Below are 17622 nucleotides of genomic sequence, written 5' to 3' on the forward strand. Positions count from 1 at the left end.
TGAAAAAAAATTATATACTGGCTACATTAAGAAAAAAAGTCGCATGGCAGTGAACAGCATGAAAGCAACAATTGCAGTCATAAAACAAATACAAAATACACCATAAATCAGCAGCTCAGATTAATGCATCAACACGGCTGGATCAAGTGATGTGGCTGGCATAGCCTCAACACATCACCAGCTTGCTTACAATGCTTAAGGCTGCCATATAGATTTCCCCGGACATTACTGGGATTTCAAAGGTGGAATTGACATCTTGAGGGGAATTTCTGATAGGTGGTGCTGGTTTTTACTTTTTGAAATATGGCATGCCTAACTATGTTCAAATGGGGCATGGAAATTTCCTTGGACATTTTGGGCTGCTTTCAGCATGCTCCACAACCTCCCTTCCTCCCTGGCCCCACACAATGTAATCTTGAGACCAGAAATTAATATCCCTTTCTTACCAGTGCATTGTGAAATTATGGAATTTCCTTATGCAACATGTAGGGGTGGTGACTTATTTGGGTGGTATTAACTTTAAGGATTGTCCTTAAAGTTATTTGTTGACTGAAATTATTAATTCACATAGCTGAAGGATTGTGAATGCTTTCCTTGACACTCCGACAACACCCACTGACCCTCCAATGGAAATTTTTACTACACCTTCCTGTTAGTGATTGGTATCTTCAAGCTTTCAGCAAAGCATTGGCCAAATTATTCCCCACAGACCACCCAGCAAGATGGATCATTCCCCTTCCCCTCCAAAAAGCTGTTATTTTGCCACCCATCATCCAACTCTTTAACAGGAATCCCATGCTAAATGCATGCTATGTAGTTGGAGTCTGTGCTGGGTCAGGATCATTGATTGGTCCATTAGGTGTCTATGTAAGAAGATCCCAGCAATAGTGCTGTGGAGTGGGGACCCTAAGCTTTGGTTTCTCTTTCAAAGTTATTTGTTTTTATCCTCAGAAGGTCATTCAAACCTCCTAAGAGTTAAGTTGTGCTTTCAAAGTACACTCCTGGATAGATCTTAGTCAATTAGCCAATTTTCCTCTCCTTGCAAAGCAGTAGCAAAGCTAGACAGGTTGACTTGAGAGGGAGGACTTGTTGGGGGGAGTTGGATAGGAAAATCAGTCTGTTACTAAACAGAATGAGGAGGGAGGGCTAATTCTTAGAAAATACCAGTGAGAGCTGCTTGGTTTTATTTTCCAGCTGTTCTTGCCTGTAGCTTGGCAAGCAGCTGGGTGGCTGCTAAAACAAACCAGAATTAAGCCAGGATCATGAGTTCAGGTGTGGTGACAAACCATGGTTAAAGAAAGCCGATATTCTAAAGCTGGCAACAAACCATGGCTTCACACTGTGGTTTGTTGCTGTAAAATAAACCATGGTTAGTTGCCTGAAATGGGTTCAGACATTCAACCAAAGCACAACTTAGGTGAAACCAACTATGGCTTAACTTTAGGTATGAAGTGGAGAGTGTCTCCCCCATAGGGGACAAGGAGTAAGTATTGATGTTGGAGAAAATTTTTACCTATTGGTTGCAAATCCCAAACTGTAAGTAATTTTCCATAATGAACACCAAAGAAACCCAGAACTCTATTGAAACTGGTAGTGAAACACCCAAGACTCCTTCTAACTTTCAGGTTCAGAGCCAAGACACATGGAGCAGAACAAACAATGAATGGAGATTCAACGCCAGTACATTCCACTATATGAGATGTGTGAGTATTGTCTTTATTACTACGTTGTCTTTCCAACAGATCAATCTCTAAATATAGGCCTCATGGGGAATGTCACTGAGGAGGATGGGAGCTGGGCTGGGGCATTTACAATCACACGGCCCCATGTATTGTCTGTTGCAGCTGCTAACTTTTATTCATCACACTCCTTTCTTGTCTCCCAACAGGCAATGGGGAAGCCTTCCAACATGTACAGATATAAGGATATTCTTCACCCAATGTCAAGTAGGCAACCAGAAGGGCTACAACAGAAGCAGCAGTAACCAGTAGGAAACTCGCCTTTCCTGTGAGGGCCGCCATCTTTGTTCTCCAATGTCTGCTTCTGTCTTTCCAAAGAGCAGGACTGGCAGTATTGTAAGAGATTCAGTGGTACCCAGCACAAAGTTACAGTGAAAAGGAAAGCTGTATCTTTATCCTACTGTCTTTCATATAGCTGCAGAAGCAGAGACAGACTCTGCAAGAAGAAAATGGTTGGCAACTGTACTTTTATGCTTTGCTCACAGAAGTGATGTTCAATAAAGACTGTGATGGTTTCAGCAGTGTCTGTTTTTGTGAAGGTTAGGCCTGCCTTTTTACTCGAGCCATCTGTCTTTGTGATTGAGCATAGAAACTGGAGCAGGGGGCATTGCATTCTTCACCACAGCATCCATCATGGCTGCTTCACATCATTGATCTCACTTCTTTGAGCCCCAATGAGGGTTCAAGGGAAGGTACCACTACCCCAGTGGCTTTCTGTATATGCAAAAACTCAAGGTTTTTAATGTATATTTTTACATACACTGAACATGCAATTTCAACACAATTGTCTCATAAAATAAATATCACAGCCAACAGTGGCTAATGGTTATGTTTACTTTCTATATCACACGAACCAACCTTATCTATGTGTCGTGATCTGGCAGGACAACAGGGAGGAGGAAGAGGATCCTGGCAAGGTGTGTCACTTAGCCTGGGACACACTGCGGCAAGCTGGGGATGGGGAAGGGGAGGTTGGTGTAGGAAGTACTCAGAGGGTTATGGAGGATGTCGTGGGGCTGGGAGTCAGTACACAGGAACCAGAGTAGCAGGACGCCGGAGTCAGAGGGGTTCCTGTAAATGGAACAAAAAGTCAGGGCTACCTTGGTTTGGTTCTTTTCAGTTTCTGATTCATTCCTTGATCCAAGAAATCAGGTCTGTTTGTCTGCGTCTTTTTGTCCTTAGACTTTCTCCTGCAAATATCCTCTTAATATATAGTCTTGTGTGTTCTCTACTTCAGTTGCTATCAGTTGCATAGGTAAAGATCAGAGGAAACTTCCTCATAGCAAACAAATGTTCTTGGCTGTCACACACAATTAATAGCACTGCTTGAGTTTTTCAATAAAAAAAGATCTCTTCAGGGAATATTTTTTTAAGTGCTCTGTCCTGACCTAAATTTGCTCCCATTACAGTCAATAGAAGTTTTATATAAAATTTAAGGGAAAAGGCCAACTCCAGACCTCCTGCCAGTCCCCCCTCCACCTTTCCATGACACACGGACACTTAAAATAGAAATAGTATCATCCATATAATATGGCTGAGGCTTGTAAAGTCAGGGGATCTTTAGTCTGCTACATTCTAAAAATGTGTCTAGGTTGTGCCCAGCTTTAACCTGGACACCAGCTCCTCAGAGGATGAATTGGACCTCCCACTGACTGACTGAAGACTTGGGGGAGCAGGCATCTCCACCCCATTGCCAGCCCTGAACGTTCAGGGGAAACTTTGCAGGGTTCTTCCAGAGGTGCCATTTGTGTGGCTTCCAGTTGGAGAGTCAATGGATGAGCTCCTGGTGGAGTCCATGGAAAAGGTGGAGCCATCACTGCCAGCAATCTTCAAGGGCATGAACCCCCAAAGATTCAAGTTGTAAACCCATGACAAAGTGCCCAACTGAGAGCCCAAAGTCACCATGTGGCTCAGTAGTAATAATAACTCCTTATGAGTAACAGTACTTCTCAGGAGGAAGGGTTTTCAAAACACCAGCAGTTGGTATTAGAATAATAGAATTCTTGTAACTTGCAGCCATTGGTTCGGGTCCTACTCTCCAGAGCCAGAGAAAACAAGCTTTCTCCATCTTCCATGTGACAGCTCTTTAGATATGTGAAGGTGGCTATCTTCTCTCTGTGCAACAAATGAAGACTCCTAAAGGGCAGAACACAAAAAGCATAGCTAAGCCACCTGTGAGCTCTGAACCAATGGAGGGCTGCTCTGAATTATATTCTTATTGCTGCAGTTGGAAAGAGAGAGAAAATGGTACCTTGCCCATCTGAACACTGGCGGTCTTGGTTCACTGCTTATTCTTTGTGCCCTAACAAGCTGACAGCACCATTGATTTCTGTCCCCTCTGTCTTTGGCAGTAACAAGCCCCCAGAGACGGTGAAATCCTTGCTTTCTTGGTTAACCTCTGCACCGCTTTCCTCCCTTTGCCTTTTTTCCAAATGCTTGCCGCTTTCCAGTATCTGTTGACAAGGGAAAGTCAGCCTCTCTAAGTCAAGTGTGTTTTTCTTGCTAGAAATACTCATTATGTAAATCACTGTTGCTTTTTTGGCTAGATAGTAAAGGAACGACAAAATGAAGAACACATCATCTTTATTATGCTTGGACCCTGTTGCCCCACAGGGATTGGTTTGGTTATACAGACTTATTCACCTGGCTTGGATATTGATAGCATTTTAACAACCCAATTTGAGAGTGAAGTTTCCATCCGTTAATTTCCCCCCAAATAACCAATAAAAGAAAGGCAGTGGTTTAAGATGCTTATGTGATTTAAGTAGCCAAGATTTGCAACGGGAGAAAGCAGCTGTACTATTTCAGTTTACTGTGCCTGTTAATTCAGTAAGCTTTCAGATGCCACAATAGTAATAATAACCCATTTATTTATTTTTTTGTTTAGGAAACTATGGGGAGAGTGGCATGGAAGCCTTCAAAGAGCTGGCAGCTCAAGAAGGTCTTTGCATTGCTCATTCGGACAAGATCTACAGCAACGCAGGTGAAAAGAGCTTCGAAAAGCTGCTTCAGAAGCTCCGTGACAGGTTGCCAAAGGCCAGAGTTGTGGTTTGTTTCTGTGAAGGCATGACCGTCAGGGGAATACTTATGGCTATGAAACGCCTGGGAGTGCTTGGGGAGCTCCTCTTGATTGGGAGGTAGGTTGTTTCAGTCATGTTTTACCGGTGTTTTGGGATAAGGACATATCTGCCTGGAGACAGGTCACAGCAGCTGATTATTCTAAGCATGGGCATTTATTTACTTATTGCCTTTATATACTACTTTTCAGCCAGAACTCACAAAGTGATTTACATAAGGCTATTACAACACCATGTATTTAAAAATACAATAGAATGGATAGGAAAACTTGTTGGTTTAGAAAAAGCTGCTCCTGCCTACTCTCTCTTCCCCTCAGGGCAAGATGGGCCTTCAGAGGCCTCTGTGGTGGGAATGGGCTACTGCGGAAACTGGATGGTGACACTTTCCCAAGCCTCTTTCTACTCCGCTTCGCTCAGGGCAAGATGGTGCTTCAGATTTAAGGGACAGTGAAGCTAGTTAAAAAATAAAGCAAACTATTGACATAAGTATTTCTCTTTACAAGTCTCAAAATGGTTTGCATTGTTTATTTAATTATCATTTAGGAAACTTATCTTCTGCCTTTCCCCTACAGTAGAACTCATAGTTTAGATTCACAAGTAGTCACTGGAATATAAATTGAGGGATGTGGTGCCCTCCAGATGTTGTTGGATTCCAGAAGTTTTTGGACTCCAACCAATTTGGCCAATGTTCAGGGATGGTCGGAGTTGTAGGGTGGTTAACTGACCAAAAGGAGGAGAAACACTCCAATCTAACAAACATGGCTTTAGCTTTAACTTGCACTGGGGCATAATAATAATCTTATGGCAATCCAGAATATTAGTTTCCCACTCTGCTCTTGTTCTGCACATCTCACTGCCCCATAGCAGATGTATCCAATTACTTAATTTTAAATGCCTTGTTACATTTCATATATCACTTTTATGAAGGCTTCTCAACTGGTGTTTTACAGCAAAGGCTCTGCAGAGTAGCATACCCTGGCCCCAAATTAATATGTTTGAGTATTTTGCCCACAGGAACAGTTTTTTAATTACATATTTGCAAAGTATTACTTTGACTAAGGACCAAAATAAATATTTCATAGCAGAGATTGTGATAAGTTTTCAAGACTCTTTGAGAGGATACTTAATTTGATCAGAGCGGCAATGCTGGAGGATGAGTGTTTAACTCTTTCCCCGATATGATTCCTAATCTGAATTCCCTTCTTCCACTCTGCTAGCATGCCCACTGGGAGGAGGATATTGGCCACATTTACACCACAGGTTTAAAGCACTATGATGTCACTGTAAACAGCTATGGCTACCCCTAAAGAATTCTGGGAGTTGTAATCTGTTAAGGATGCTGACAATTGTTAGGAGGCCCCTATTCCCCTGAGTGATTTAACAATCAAACCCTCTTCACAGAGTGAATATACCCAACCCTCAGGAGCAGATTTTGGGAGCAAACAGGAGACTACAGAGAAGAAGAGAGATAGGGGAAGTCCTGTTGCATGTGTGGGCTTCCGGTCATCCTGTGTTGCTTACAGACCGTTTTAAATAAAGTTGGAAGCAAACCTGCGCACATACAGTTGCCTTTCCAGTCTTCCCAGCTGTGCTGTAATAACCCAACATATGTCAAGTGTTTATGTGTAGGGCTTGTTTTGACCTTCAGATGAATGTGTGAAGATTGGGAGCAGGGAGAGCAGATACGATCTACCCTCTCCATGTGTTGAAAGAAGGCCTGAAAAGGTCAGAATGTCTTTCCGAGACTTTCTCTTGCTGATCAATTTCTGGAGTCAGTTTGGGGGAGATCCAGCCTATGAAGTCGTCCATCCCTGCTCCAGGTTATTTCCTCTTTTCAGAACCCCCCCCCCCAATTCAGATCTAGACTTGGCCATGAACTGAGCAGATTTAGGAAACTCACAATCCTATTCTCCCAGTAATATGTACATAATAACACCAGCCTAGTCTGCAAGATTGTTGTGGGGATTACCGGCAATCTATGAGAAGCATTTTTACGGAAGTGGCCACTTGAGAAAAATGCACTGTGGCATTGTGGTGGTAAATTGCATGCTGGGATTGTATTAAAAGTATAAAAAGGACCTAAGGGGAATAGGGGGACGCAGGTGGCGCTGTGGGTTAAAGCCTCAGCGCCTAGGACTTGCCGATTGAAAGGTCGGCGGTTCGAATCCCTGCGGCGGGGTGCGCTCCCGCTGCTCGGTCCCAGCACCTGCCAACCTAGCAGTTCGAAAGCACCTCCGGGTGCAAGTAGATAAATAGGGACCGCTTACCAGCGGGAAGGTAAACGGCGTTTCCGTGTGCGGCTCTGGCTCGCCAGAGCAGCGATGTCATGCTGGCCACGTGACCCGGAAGTGTCTCCGGACAGCGCTGGCCCCTGGCCTCTTGAGTGAGATGGGCGCACAACCCCAGAGTCTGTCAAGACTGGCCCGTACGGGCAGGGGTACCTTTACCTTTACCTTTTAAGGGGAATAGGAAAGAAACTGGAGTGTTTGGAGAAGGGCAGTGTTCAGTTTTAGTTTTGAGTGTGTTTCTGGAATAAAGAAGCTGCAAACATTTGTTGGGGGCTGCTGGGAATTGTGGTCCAAAACCCCTGAGGTGTTCCAGGTTAGGGAATATTGGCATACATTAACTAGAAGTTGCTCTGTTGTAGCCATAAATCAAAGGCAGAAGTAAATCATCAACACTTCACAATATTGTTACTTCTCATTTCCTTTTGCGTGTGTAGGTCCCCAGGCCACCCCTCAAATAACTTCACACATAACACGTAATTTCGTTTTGGTTTTTGGGCACTATTTTGGCCACAACTTTATTAAAATACAAAATCAGTGAGTGGTTGTTTAGACATTGGTTATGACTATCTGTCCCCCCGCCTGGGACAGAACTGACATCCCGAGGTCTGATCGGTAGCCAGTAGAAGAGAAAGTCAAACTGGGGGGTCATTTGAGCTAAGCGTCGGACCCACGCCGCTCACCCCAGCAGCTCCCCGAAAGCTTGCCTGCCCGGTCCTATAACAAGGATTCCCATAACAGGGATTGGGCGGCCCTAGTCCCATAACAGGGATTGGACGAAATAGTGGCGAGCCCCAGGATTCCTTTAACGGAATTCCCTTCAGCGCAATAGGAGGGGCAGGCCCAGCCTTACCCCTCCACCACCAGCATATTATAAAGGTAAAGGTAAAGGTACCCCTGCCCGTACGGGCCAGTCTTGACAGACTCTGGGGTTGTGCGCCCATCTCACTCAAGAGGCCAGGGGCCAGCGCTGTCCGGAGACACTTCCGGGTCACGTGGCCAGCGTGACATCGCTGCTCTGGCGAGCCAGAGCCGCACACGGAAACGCCGTTTACCTTCCCGCTGGTAAGCGGTCCCTATTTATCTACTTGCACCCGGAGGTGCTTTCGAACTGCTAGGTTGGCAGGCGCTGGGACCGAGCAGCGGGAGCGCACCCCGCCGCAGGGATTCGAACCGCCGACCTTTCGATCGGCAAGTCCTAGGCGCTGAGGCTTTAACCACAGCGCCACCTGCGTCCCTTATAACCAATGCCTAACCGCAACCTTACAAGTTGTGACGAATTGCTGAGTAGTAGGCAAAACCAAATGGCACAGCCAATCACCAAATGGCAAATTCCTACTAGGCCCCTGCTCCAAAGCAGACGACCCCATGACAGGCAAAGCAAGGTCAACCGGAAAGAGGGCGGGCGGGCGGGTGATCCGATGCACTCTGCAAAAAGAAAGAGAAACCAGAGTGCACCAATATTTAAAGACTATGGCCCCACCCACCCAATTTGCAACATACAATTTGCCCCAGCAACCCGGTTACCCAATCATGATGCCAGGCAACAACTATTAACCTGCCTGGCAACAAGAGGCCTGGCCTGGTGGCCCACACCGCAACACGTGCTCTCATTTATTGGAGAACACGCTTTATAGGCTAACTCCCTTCAGCTGACAATACTCCCAGCCAGTGCTTTTCCCCCTAAAAATGTTTGAGGGTACTCTCATTTTCCTACTCATATTGAAATACTGCCCCTCATTAAGACCAAACTTAGATTCACAAAATATTTTGGGGTATGCATACCCATAGAAAAAAGCACTGCTCCCAGCTGTCTTTCAAGAAAAGCTTAAATGGAAACTGCTTACTAAATCTCCACAGTCTTCCCTCAAGGCCCACCTGGAGATACCAGGGACCTGGGGCCACTGACCTATAGCTTCCTGTAAGGGTTGCTTTTGAAGAGTTTTGGAACATTTCAACTGGTTCACGGTGCAAGGATCATGTTATACTTTACATTGTTGTATAAAAATGTCAAAGTTGTATTTTAAGCATCAACAACAACACAGCACCAGGGGTTGCTAACATTTTCTCCTGGTGTTTGCTACCAGATTTCACAAAGTAAAAACCAGGGCAAAAATGTGTCCTTGTTCGGAGAACCAAGTGACAGTTGCAGCCATGTCACAAAGTCATTCGTATCCCCAACCCCCACAGTCCTTTGAATGCAGGTAATAATCCTGACATCTTCAGGTTGTTACGGATAGCACAGTGTCTGCATTCAGTTGCTGCATCCCAACATATGCTCTAAGTGTTACTTACAGAGGAGCTGTCATGGTCTTCAGTAGAGGTCATGTGTGTGGTGTCAGAGGTGCTCTTGTAGATATCACTGCATGCAATAATTGTGACCAGGTCTTCAGACTTTACAGATTCTATTCCTCATGCAGTTTAATTGATGTGCGGCAATTTTCATGTTAGTCAAATCAACAACTGTAGAAAGTATTGAGTAGCATAGGGTTGCCATATTTCAATAAGTAAAATTCCTGACATCCGCAGTGATTTTAAGCTTTTTTGAGCTGTTTCTGCTGCTTTTTCAATTGGCTTACATCTGGGTTTTTCCTGACTTTTACTGATGCAGCAAAAATACCCCCTGAAGCCATTTTTACACCCCAAAACCAGGACATGTAAGGAATTCTTCTGACATATGGCAAGCCTACATTTAATCAAGAAAGTTTCAAATACATAAGGTGAGATCACATCTCTTTGTGGAAGAGAAGTTCTGTGTTTTTGCGTTTCTGGGTAAGTTAATGCCAAGAAGGGCTTTCAGTCGCATACATACAAATAAAAACATCTGCAAATAAAAACATCCTAAAGATCCCAGGCCACAGAGAGGTTAGGCTGGCCTCAACTAGAGCCAGGGCTTTCTCGGCCGCGGCTCCAATCTGGTGGAATGCTCTGTCACAAGAGACTAGGGCCCTGCGGGATCTGACATCTTTCCGCAGGGCCTGCAAGACAGAGCTGTTACACCAGGCCTTTGGTCAGGGCGCAGCCTGACCCCCTCCTCTGGCAATCTGCACAGAATTTTGCTTGATGGTTGCCATTAATTTGATTTTAATTAATTTTATAATGAATGTTTTTAGAATGTTGGACTATTTTGATTGTTGTTAGCCGCGCTGAGCCCAGCTTTGGCTGGGGAGGGCGGGATATACCGTATTTTTCGTCCTATAGGACGCACTTTTTCCCCTCCAAAAATGAAGGGGAAATGCGTGTGCGTCCTATGGGGCGAATGCAGGCTTTCGCTGAAGCCTGGAGAGCGAGAGGGGTGGGCGCGCACCGACCCCTCTCGCTCTCCAGGCTTCAGAAAGCTATCCGCAAGCCTTGCAAGCCTGGCGGGAGGTCCCGCGGGCTCGCAAGGCTTGCGGGCAGCAGCCTGCAGCCCACAAGCTCGGGGGACAGCGGGGAGGCACAGCGCCGCCACCCCGCTATTCCCCGACCTGGTCTGGAGGCTGGGGAGGGGGAGAAGCAAGCTTGCTTCTCCCCCCCACCAGCCCCACAAGCTTGGGGGATAGCGGGGAGGCAGAGCGCCGCCACCCCGCTATTCCCCGACGTGATCTGGGGGCTGGCGATGGGGAGAAGCAAGCTTGCTTCTCCCCCCCACCAGCCCCACAAGCTTGGGGGATAGCGGGGAGGCAGAGCGCCGCCACCCCGCTATTCCCCAACCTGATCTGGAGGCTGGCGATGGGGAGAAGCAAGCTTGCTTCTCCCCCCCCCCCCGCCAGCCCCACAAGCTCGGGGGATAGCAGGGAGGTGGAGCGCTGCCACCCCACTATTCCCGGACCTGGTCTGGAGGCTGGCGGGGGGGGGGGGAGAAGCTTCTCCCCATCACCAGCCCCACCAGCTCGGGGGACAGCAGGGCAAGCCGCTGCCCCACGGAGGCTAGAGAAGCTGTCCCTGAAGGCAGAAGAGGGAGACAGAGCGCTCCGTCTCCCTCTTCTAGCTTGGGGATGGCTGCGCAAACCTGGGCGGGGAAAATTTTTTCCCCCTTGATTTCCCCCCCAAAAAACTAGGTGCGTCCTATGGGCCGGTGCGTCCTATAGGGCGAAAAATACGGTAAATAAAATTTATTATTATTATTATTATTATTATTATTATTATTATTATTATTATACAAAGCTCCTACTAGTCTTGCTTCAGGCCCAACATGAAATTGAGACAGCTTTGGTAGTATTTTTGGATGATTCCTCATGGTGATAGACACAGGTGACACAGTTACACTGATAATGATTAAAAAGTGTTGTGACTCTGGCAACTTGCCCCAACAGGAGACAGTAAAACTTGTTAAATTGCCTTCATTCATGTCTTCCTATCAGATTTTAAATAGCTGTGATAGGTAGCTGTTCCTCCTCCTGTTGCCTGAGGGATTAAATCCTGTCACTGCCTCAGTCATTTGTCTCTTATGGCCCTAGATGAGGTTTCATTGTAGTGAAGTGTTGTGGACTGAGCTGTCAAAAAAAGAGACTGATCATGACTGGAAGCTCTGAGGATTTTGTTTCAGTTGGCAAAGACACTATTTGATACCAAAATGTATGAAGACGTATGGGTGAAGAGCAACCTCAAAACAAGGTTGATCTCTGGACAAACTTGTTCCCACAGCTTTGTCTGTTAATAAGTCATCCATTTTGTATTTGAAAGTCACATACCTTGAGGGCAATTGCACCCCCCCCCAAACTCTTATGCCTTCATTTCATTAAAGCAAAACATTCTCATGAAATTAAAAGGTGCACAAAATAGAGCTAAATAGATAAAAGTAACTGGATATTTGCTCCAGTGCATCCCTTCGTCCACATGGCATTTGCTGCTTCAGTTACTTAAACCAGTGTCTCTTCTGATGTTATAATAGCTACACAGATTGTCAGTTACGATTATTTTAACAATATCAGTTCATTCCATAATATCAGTTCTCTGTATGATCTAGGGGACCCCACACCTTTATTATTTGTTTTTATATTAGATGTGCTGTGCTGAGTTATAATGTCAGTTTCCTCCCTTAACACAGATTTAGGATCTTGCCCTAACTTTATGCAAAGCAAGCATAAATTAAACCTATTTCACACCTTATAAAATTTCCTTAATTGAACTCTTTTCCAGAAAACACCCCAAGACTGGGCTAGATGAGAGTAAATGAGTTGGGTGTGTCTCCTGGATGTAGCTCACCTGATGCCAAAGATTTTAAGTTCCAGCTTTCTCTTTCCCCTTGATTTAAAATTCCCTCTGATGCTAGGAAGGGAGAAACTAAAAGAATCCTTCTAAATATTTTCCTTCTTCTGGACCAGCAGACTTTCTGCTGTGGATAACATTTCCCTTTAAAGCGGCTCTCTGTGTGCCCAGGTCACTTGTATTATAGATTCCTAGGCCAAGCCACATGCTCAAGCTAGTCTACCTTGTTTTGTTTTTCCTGAACAACAGGCAATGAAAAATGTAACAGAGCAGCTTATCTATTCTTCACCACGTTGCATTATGTATAGAGGTTGAGCGTGACAATCTGCCTCATATATTCAGTCAGATCTAGCACCGTACCACCTGTGGCAGCAGCTCTCCATAGCTTGGGAGCAGAGGTCTTTTCTAGATGCTTGAGATTCCTTTTAACTGGAAATGTCAAGAGTTGAATCTGAGGCTTTCTGTGGTCAAAGAATAGGCAGTACTACTGAGCACTCCTTAAAGGTTAAGTATTTAACACTTTCATTTATATGACTGCAAGAATTATACTCTTGATATCTGAGTAATTAAAAAAGAAACATGATAATGTATATCTGTTTCTGATTTGGATGTAAGCTTATTGGAATAAAACCCCAACCAGGTTGGTATTAGGAATAAGACCCTCATTGCAGTAAAACCCTTGGAGTCTCATAAGGCTGATAAAAGTATGCAAAACACTGTTGTTGCTGGCAGGGGAAGCTCATTTTCACTGTAAGATAACCCTTTTGATATGTTTGATTTAAATAATAAGATAACATGGGGGGGCGTGTGCCATATAAGAGCTGTGTTGTTTGGGGTGGGGGTTGTTTCTTTAAAAACCCTTCTGGTAAGCTATGTTGCACTCTGCACACTGTAAAATGAACTCTAGAAGCTCAGAGTAAGTAGGATGAATGAAATATTTTTGCACTGAATAAAGTTTCACTGTTGAATACTTTGAGGAGCTGCAACGAAAACAAAGGGGTGGCTATTGAAAAAGATCTAGTAAAAAAAGGTAAAGGTAATTTTTTTGGGGGGTCATTGCCTCTCTCTTGCATTCAACCAAGGGATGGTTGCATTTTTTAATGGTTTTTGTATGTATTTTTCATTGCTGCATGTGAAATGCCATTTATTAGTGTTTCAAAGAAACATGAACTGAAAAATATAGACAGTCATTTTTTTCAGGTTTTACATCTATAAGTATCCTATCTATGCAGAGTCATTATAACAATGGAGAATATAATGAATAGCATAATGTCAATAGTGCTGCTCTAATTGAGATCAGCTGAAGATCTGGTCTAAGGATTTAGGATCTTCCCATCAAAAGACATTCAGATACAAATCTACTGATGCAAATTTGATTTAAATATGCTAATTTGCAGATCCATTATCTGATACATCCAGTGAAAATTTACTCCCTGACTACATTGGGCCTGATCCAAAGTCTTGTTTGTGCAATGATCTTCTATGAAGTTCTCCAATAGAACAGGCTCCATGACCAGGAATTGCTCTGTTTTTTAATTGCCTCTTCATTCCTGTTCTCCTAACATACAGAAGGAGAGAGGACAGCAGATGCAATAACTTGGAGTCACTGAATTATGGTTGTTACATGGAAGTATTGATTTTAACACAACTAATCTAATAGGATATTGTAGAATAATTTCTACTGACACTGGATATTGGACTGTGTTGAGAGTATCCATCTACATTGTACAACCAATTTAGTCACATTTTCTTTGGAGCAAAGGGCTGTGCTGTGGTCACGCACCTAGCCAGCACTTTACAGAAAGGAGTGCGAGCTTTGCCGCAATGGTCCCCCTTATCCTTTGTGCTCTGGGTGCAGAAGGTAATTAGTAATGCATTAATGAAGAGAGAGGTTTCCTAGCTCTAAACCTCCTCTTAATCTCCTTTATGTGACATGCACACTTTTGGCGGTAATATCCCTGTGTAATGTGGGATCACTCTGCTGTATTTTGACAAAATGAAACAAAGAGGCGATGGTTTCATGTGGGATTTCAGCAGCGGTTTATCACCATACTTTTTTTTAAGTCATGAAAATATTAGCACAAGTGTGCTTGTGTAGAAAATTACCATATTAGTAGGTGGCTGACTCTGCATACAACAGTTAATATGTTAAATGAATGCTGCAAGGCTGGGGAATATAGCTCAAGAAAATATGTCTCTATGAAAGCCGCGTCATATAAAAAGAGACGAGCTCTTTATGGCTTCAATACATTTGCATCTGATTTTGCCAAGTCAAAGAACCAAGAGGAACATCCATCAGGTTTTTTCTTTTTTCCTTTTGCTGATCAGTAAAAAAACCAAACAAATCATATTTGTGCCTCTCCTATATAGACTTTTAAAATTGTATAAAATATGGGGTTATATTTTTCTGAAGCTTACAGTAAAGAAAGATATTCTTTGTGATAGCGGGATCCACTGCCTGGAGAGTGCAGAGTTTAGTAGGCTTCCCAACCTGTGGCTTGGCAAGCCAAAAGCAGCTTCCCTACCACATGTGATTGGCAGCCCACAAGCCTCATGTTTCTCTCTGCCACTCTGGGACTTCAAAATGGCGGCAGCATAATATTGAACAGTTAGCAGTCCACAATACATGGCTGATGGACTGCACTTGGCTTGATAGATTTCAGGTTAAGATGTCCTGCTACAATTCCTGCAAAACACAGAGTTGCATGGCCTATACTGGCTTTATTTATTTCCTTACCATTTTCTCAAGGAGATGGGACATGGGAAGGAGTCCCAATTTGCCCATCAGCATCTTCCTTCTCCTTGTACTGTAAGCATGAAAGGAGATCCAGCATCTCACGTGTTTCTGTAATTTTGCTGTGGTTTGTGTATGGGTATTATAGTTGCAGCATATTATCTGAGATGCAGTAACTGAGCCATCTTTTGCTTAAATGAGCCTTTCCCAAATCGGGGCTGTCCTGGTATATAATTCCCATCCTCTTTGACCACTTGGTTAAAGGGTGTATGGGGAGAAAGGGGTTGCAATTGCTGAATTCCTTCTGTGTCTTGATTGCAAAGGTAACGGTTTCCAAAGAAGATGCAGGATATAATAGAGTTCGCTCAGTACATCCAATTCATCTTGGCTCTCTTGCATTGAAGAGTCCCATTTATGAACCACTGCCAGCCTCCCTGATCAGTTGAGTACTACAAACCAGCTGAATAGTTTCAGTACTATGACATCTTAAGAGGCTGACGTACAAAAGGGTTCAATAACTTCCATATAAGCTTTGTGGTCTGATCTCTGTGTCAGACCTGCCCACCCACCCCACAAAGAACTGTCAAAAAAGCATAATGGAGTATATTAAAGGATAAAGATATTATTCTGCCTCACATTGGCAACCCCCCCCAAAAAAAACAATCGCAAACAAACAAACCTTGAGAAAATAAGTGGGGAAAGAGTCTGCCCTTAAAGCAAATGCCCCCCACTTGTAAAAAAAACAACAACAACAAGGCTTGCTTTTAAAACATTTAATTCTAGTTTTGAATGTACCATGGAAACATAATTAATAAGAAGGCAGATAATCATATTGTCACTGACTTTCTTGGAGGTGTAGAGGACACAGGGAAGAAAGCAGATTAGAGATGTACTAAAAGCATCACTTCCTTTCTCTCTCTTTCACGCCCATGAATGCATATAAAAGTGCATCCTAGGAAAAATAAAACTTATGAAGAAATATTACTAGGTTGGTCTGGATCTCCTCCATAAGACTTACTTTTTGGCAGAGGATGCCAAAGGTACACTATGTTCCTGAATGTCTAATATCTGAATGTCTACTCTGAATCTTAATGCATGTATTTCACATAACTTTTGCATAATAAAAGCTAAACAATGGTTTTCTTCATCTGTGGCCCAAGGTGTCCTAAGTGGGGCCATGTGTTGTCAACCATGAAAATGAAAGAACAGTTCAGGCTTTTTCCAAGGCCACAGTGACAAGCACAGATTTCAACTTTGGTGCCTTCTGTGGGATGCATGAGGTGGAGTACAAACCTTACTAAACTAGAGCCCTACAGATGTTTAGGACTATAACTTCCATCAACCCTAGCAACCATGGGATTATGGGAAATGTTGTCCAGAACACCTAGAAAGCACCAGGCAAAGGAAAGCTGGGATATGCATTGAGTTCTGGAGACATTTATCCTTCAAGACACTACTGATCAGACTGCAGGTGTTTATCTTACACATGATAACAGATCTGAATTAAAATTAAAGTGCTGGTCAAAACAAAACAGGTATAGTACAGCAAATTGAATTATGGTAGGTTGTGTCATTGCATTGATGGATACAAATATTTTACCTGTTGAGAATACAAAGAAATATACCAAACAGATAAGAATCATCTTTTTGAAGATGTAATCTCCTACTCTTTCACTAACCTTCTGTGTCATAAAACAACAAAGAGTCTTATGGTTCCTTTAAAACTAAAGTACCCTATGTGTGATGCGTTTCACAGAGAGGTCCATAATATGCATGTGTACTCTTTAATATACACGCAACATATACTTTTTTTAGACTGCAAATACCTCTAAGGACACTAACCCATCAAAGATCCATAAGCTTCCCAAAAGTGTTCCTGTTTAGCATCCAGTGAATTTAAAACGGAACACCTTTAGTACAAAAATAAACGTGTTGGGCTGAATGAATATCAAATGAATTCTACTCATCAGTACAATTACAGTGAATATAAAATGAACTCAAAATGTGCTTGGAGGGTTCAAAGTGAATTCACAAGAAACTTGCCACCTCCAATTGCAATATCTCTGGTAAGAAAAAGGCTATGAGTAGGAATATTTGAGTCAGGTCCTTTAAGCTCACAGAATAATACCTGTGTGGTCAAAAGTAATTGAAACAGTTTATGGACCCAGTCAGTGTACACTGAAGCAACCTCTCACTGGAGGGGAAAACACAGGGCAGACCATCCAAATTTGTCCACCATCCCTGTGGGATAGGGGGTGAAATTGCACAATGGCAGCCTGTCCACCCAAATCCATTTACTCCACCAGGACAAAAGACCAAGTTGATGAAATGCCCTACTGGACAGATTATGAGACTCCATGGTTATCATGGAGGCCATAAAGTCCTAAACTGGAATGCTAACCATCAGCATGGATGTCAATAGCCCCCAGAACTTTTTCCCCCTATGGTCCTCCAACTGCAACAGAGACCAACTCTGCCAGTTTGACCAGAGAAGCTGCTGGGCATCAGGAGTAACCCTAGTTACTCCTGCACAAGACCAGGTGCAAGCCGTCACCAAGGGGTTTTCTGGAGATAGAGATGGAAATTTTATGGACCTC

At 43.7% G+C, this 17622-nt stretch overlaps 1 protein-coding gene across 2 annotated transcripts in view; it reads left to right on the top strand.

Annotated features, from left to right (window-relative positions):
- The window catches only part of GRM1 (glutamate metabotropic receptor 1), a 186313-nt gene that overhangs the window by 56459 nt on the left and 112232 nt on the right, over positions 1 to 17622 (top strand). For both annotated transcript variants that reach the window (XM_083731611.1, XM_083731612.1), the window contains one exon: positions 4627 to 4876. In XM_083731611.1, coding sequence (XP_083587737.1) covers positions 4627 to 4876 — 250 coding nt within the window. The remainder of the gene's footprint in view (positions 1 to 4626; positions 4877 to 17622) is intronic.

Source organism: Podarcis gaigeae, assembly GCF_964106915.1.
Source record: "Podarcis gaigeae genome assembly, chromosome: 3".
Lineage (NCBI taxonomy): Eukaryota > Metazoa > Chordata > Lepidosauria > Squamata > Lacertidae > Podarcis > Podarcis gaigeae.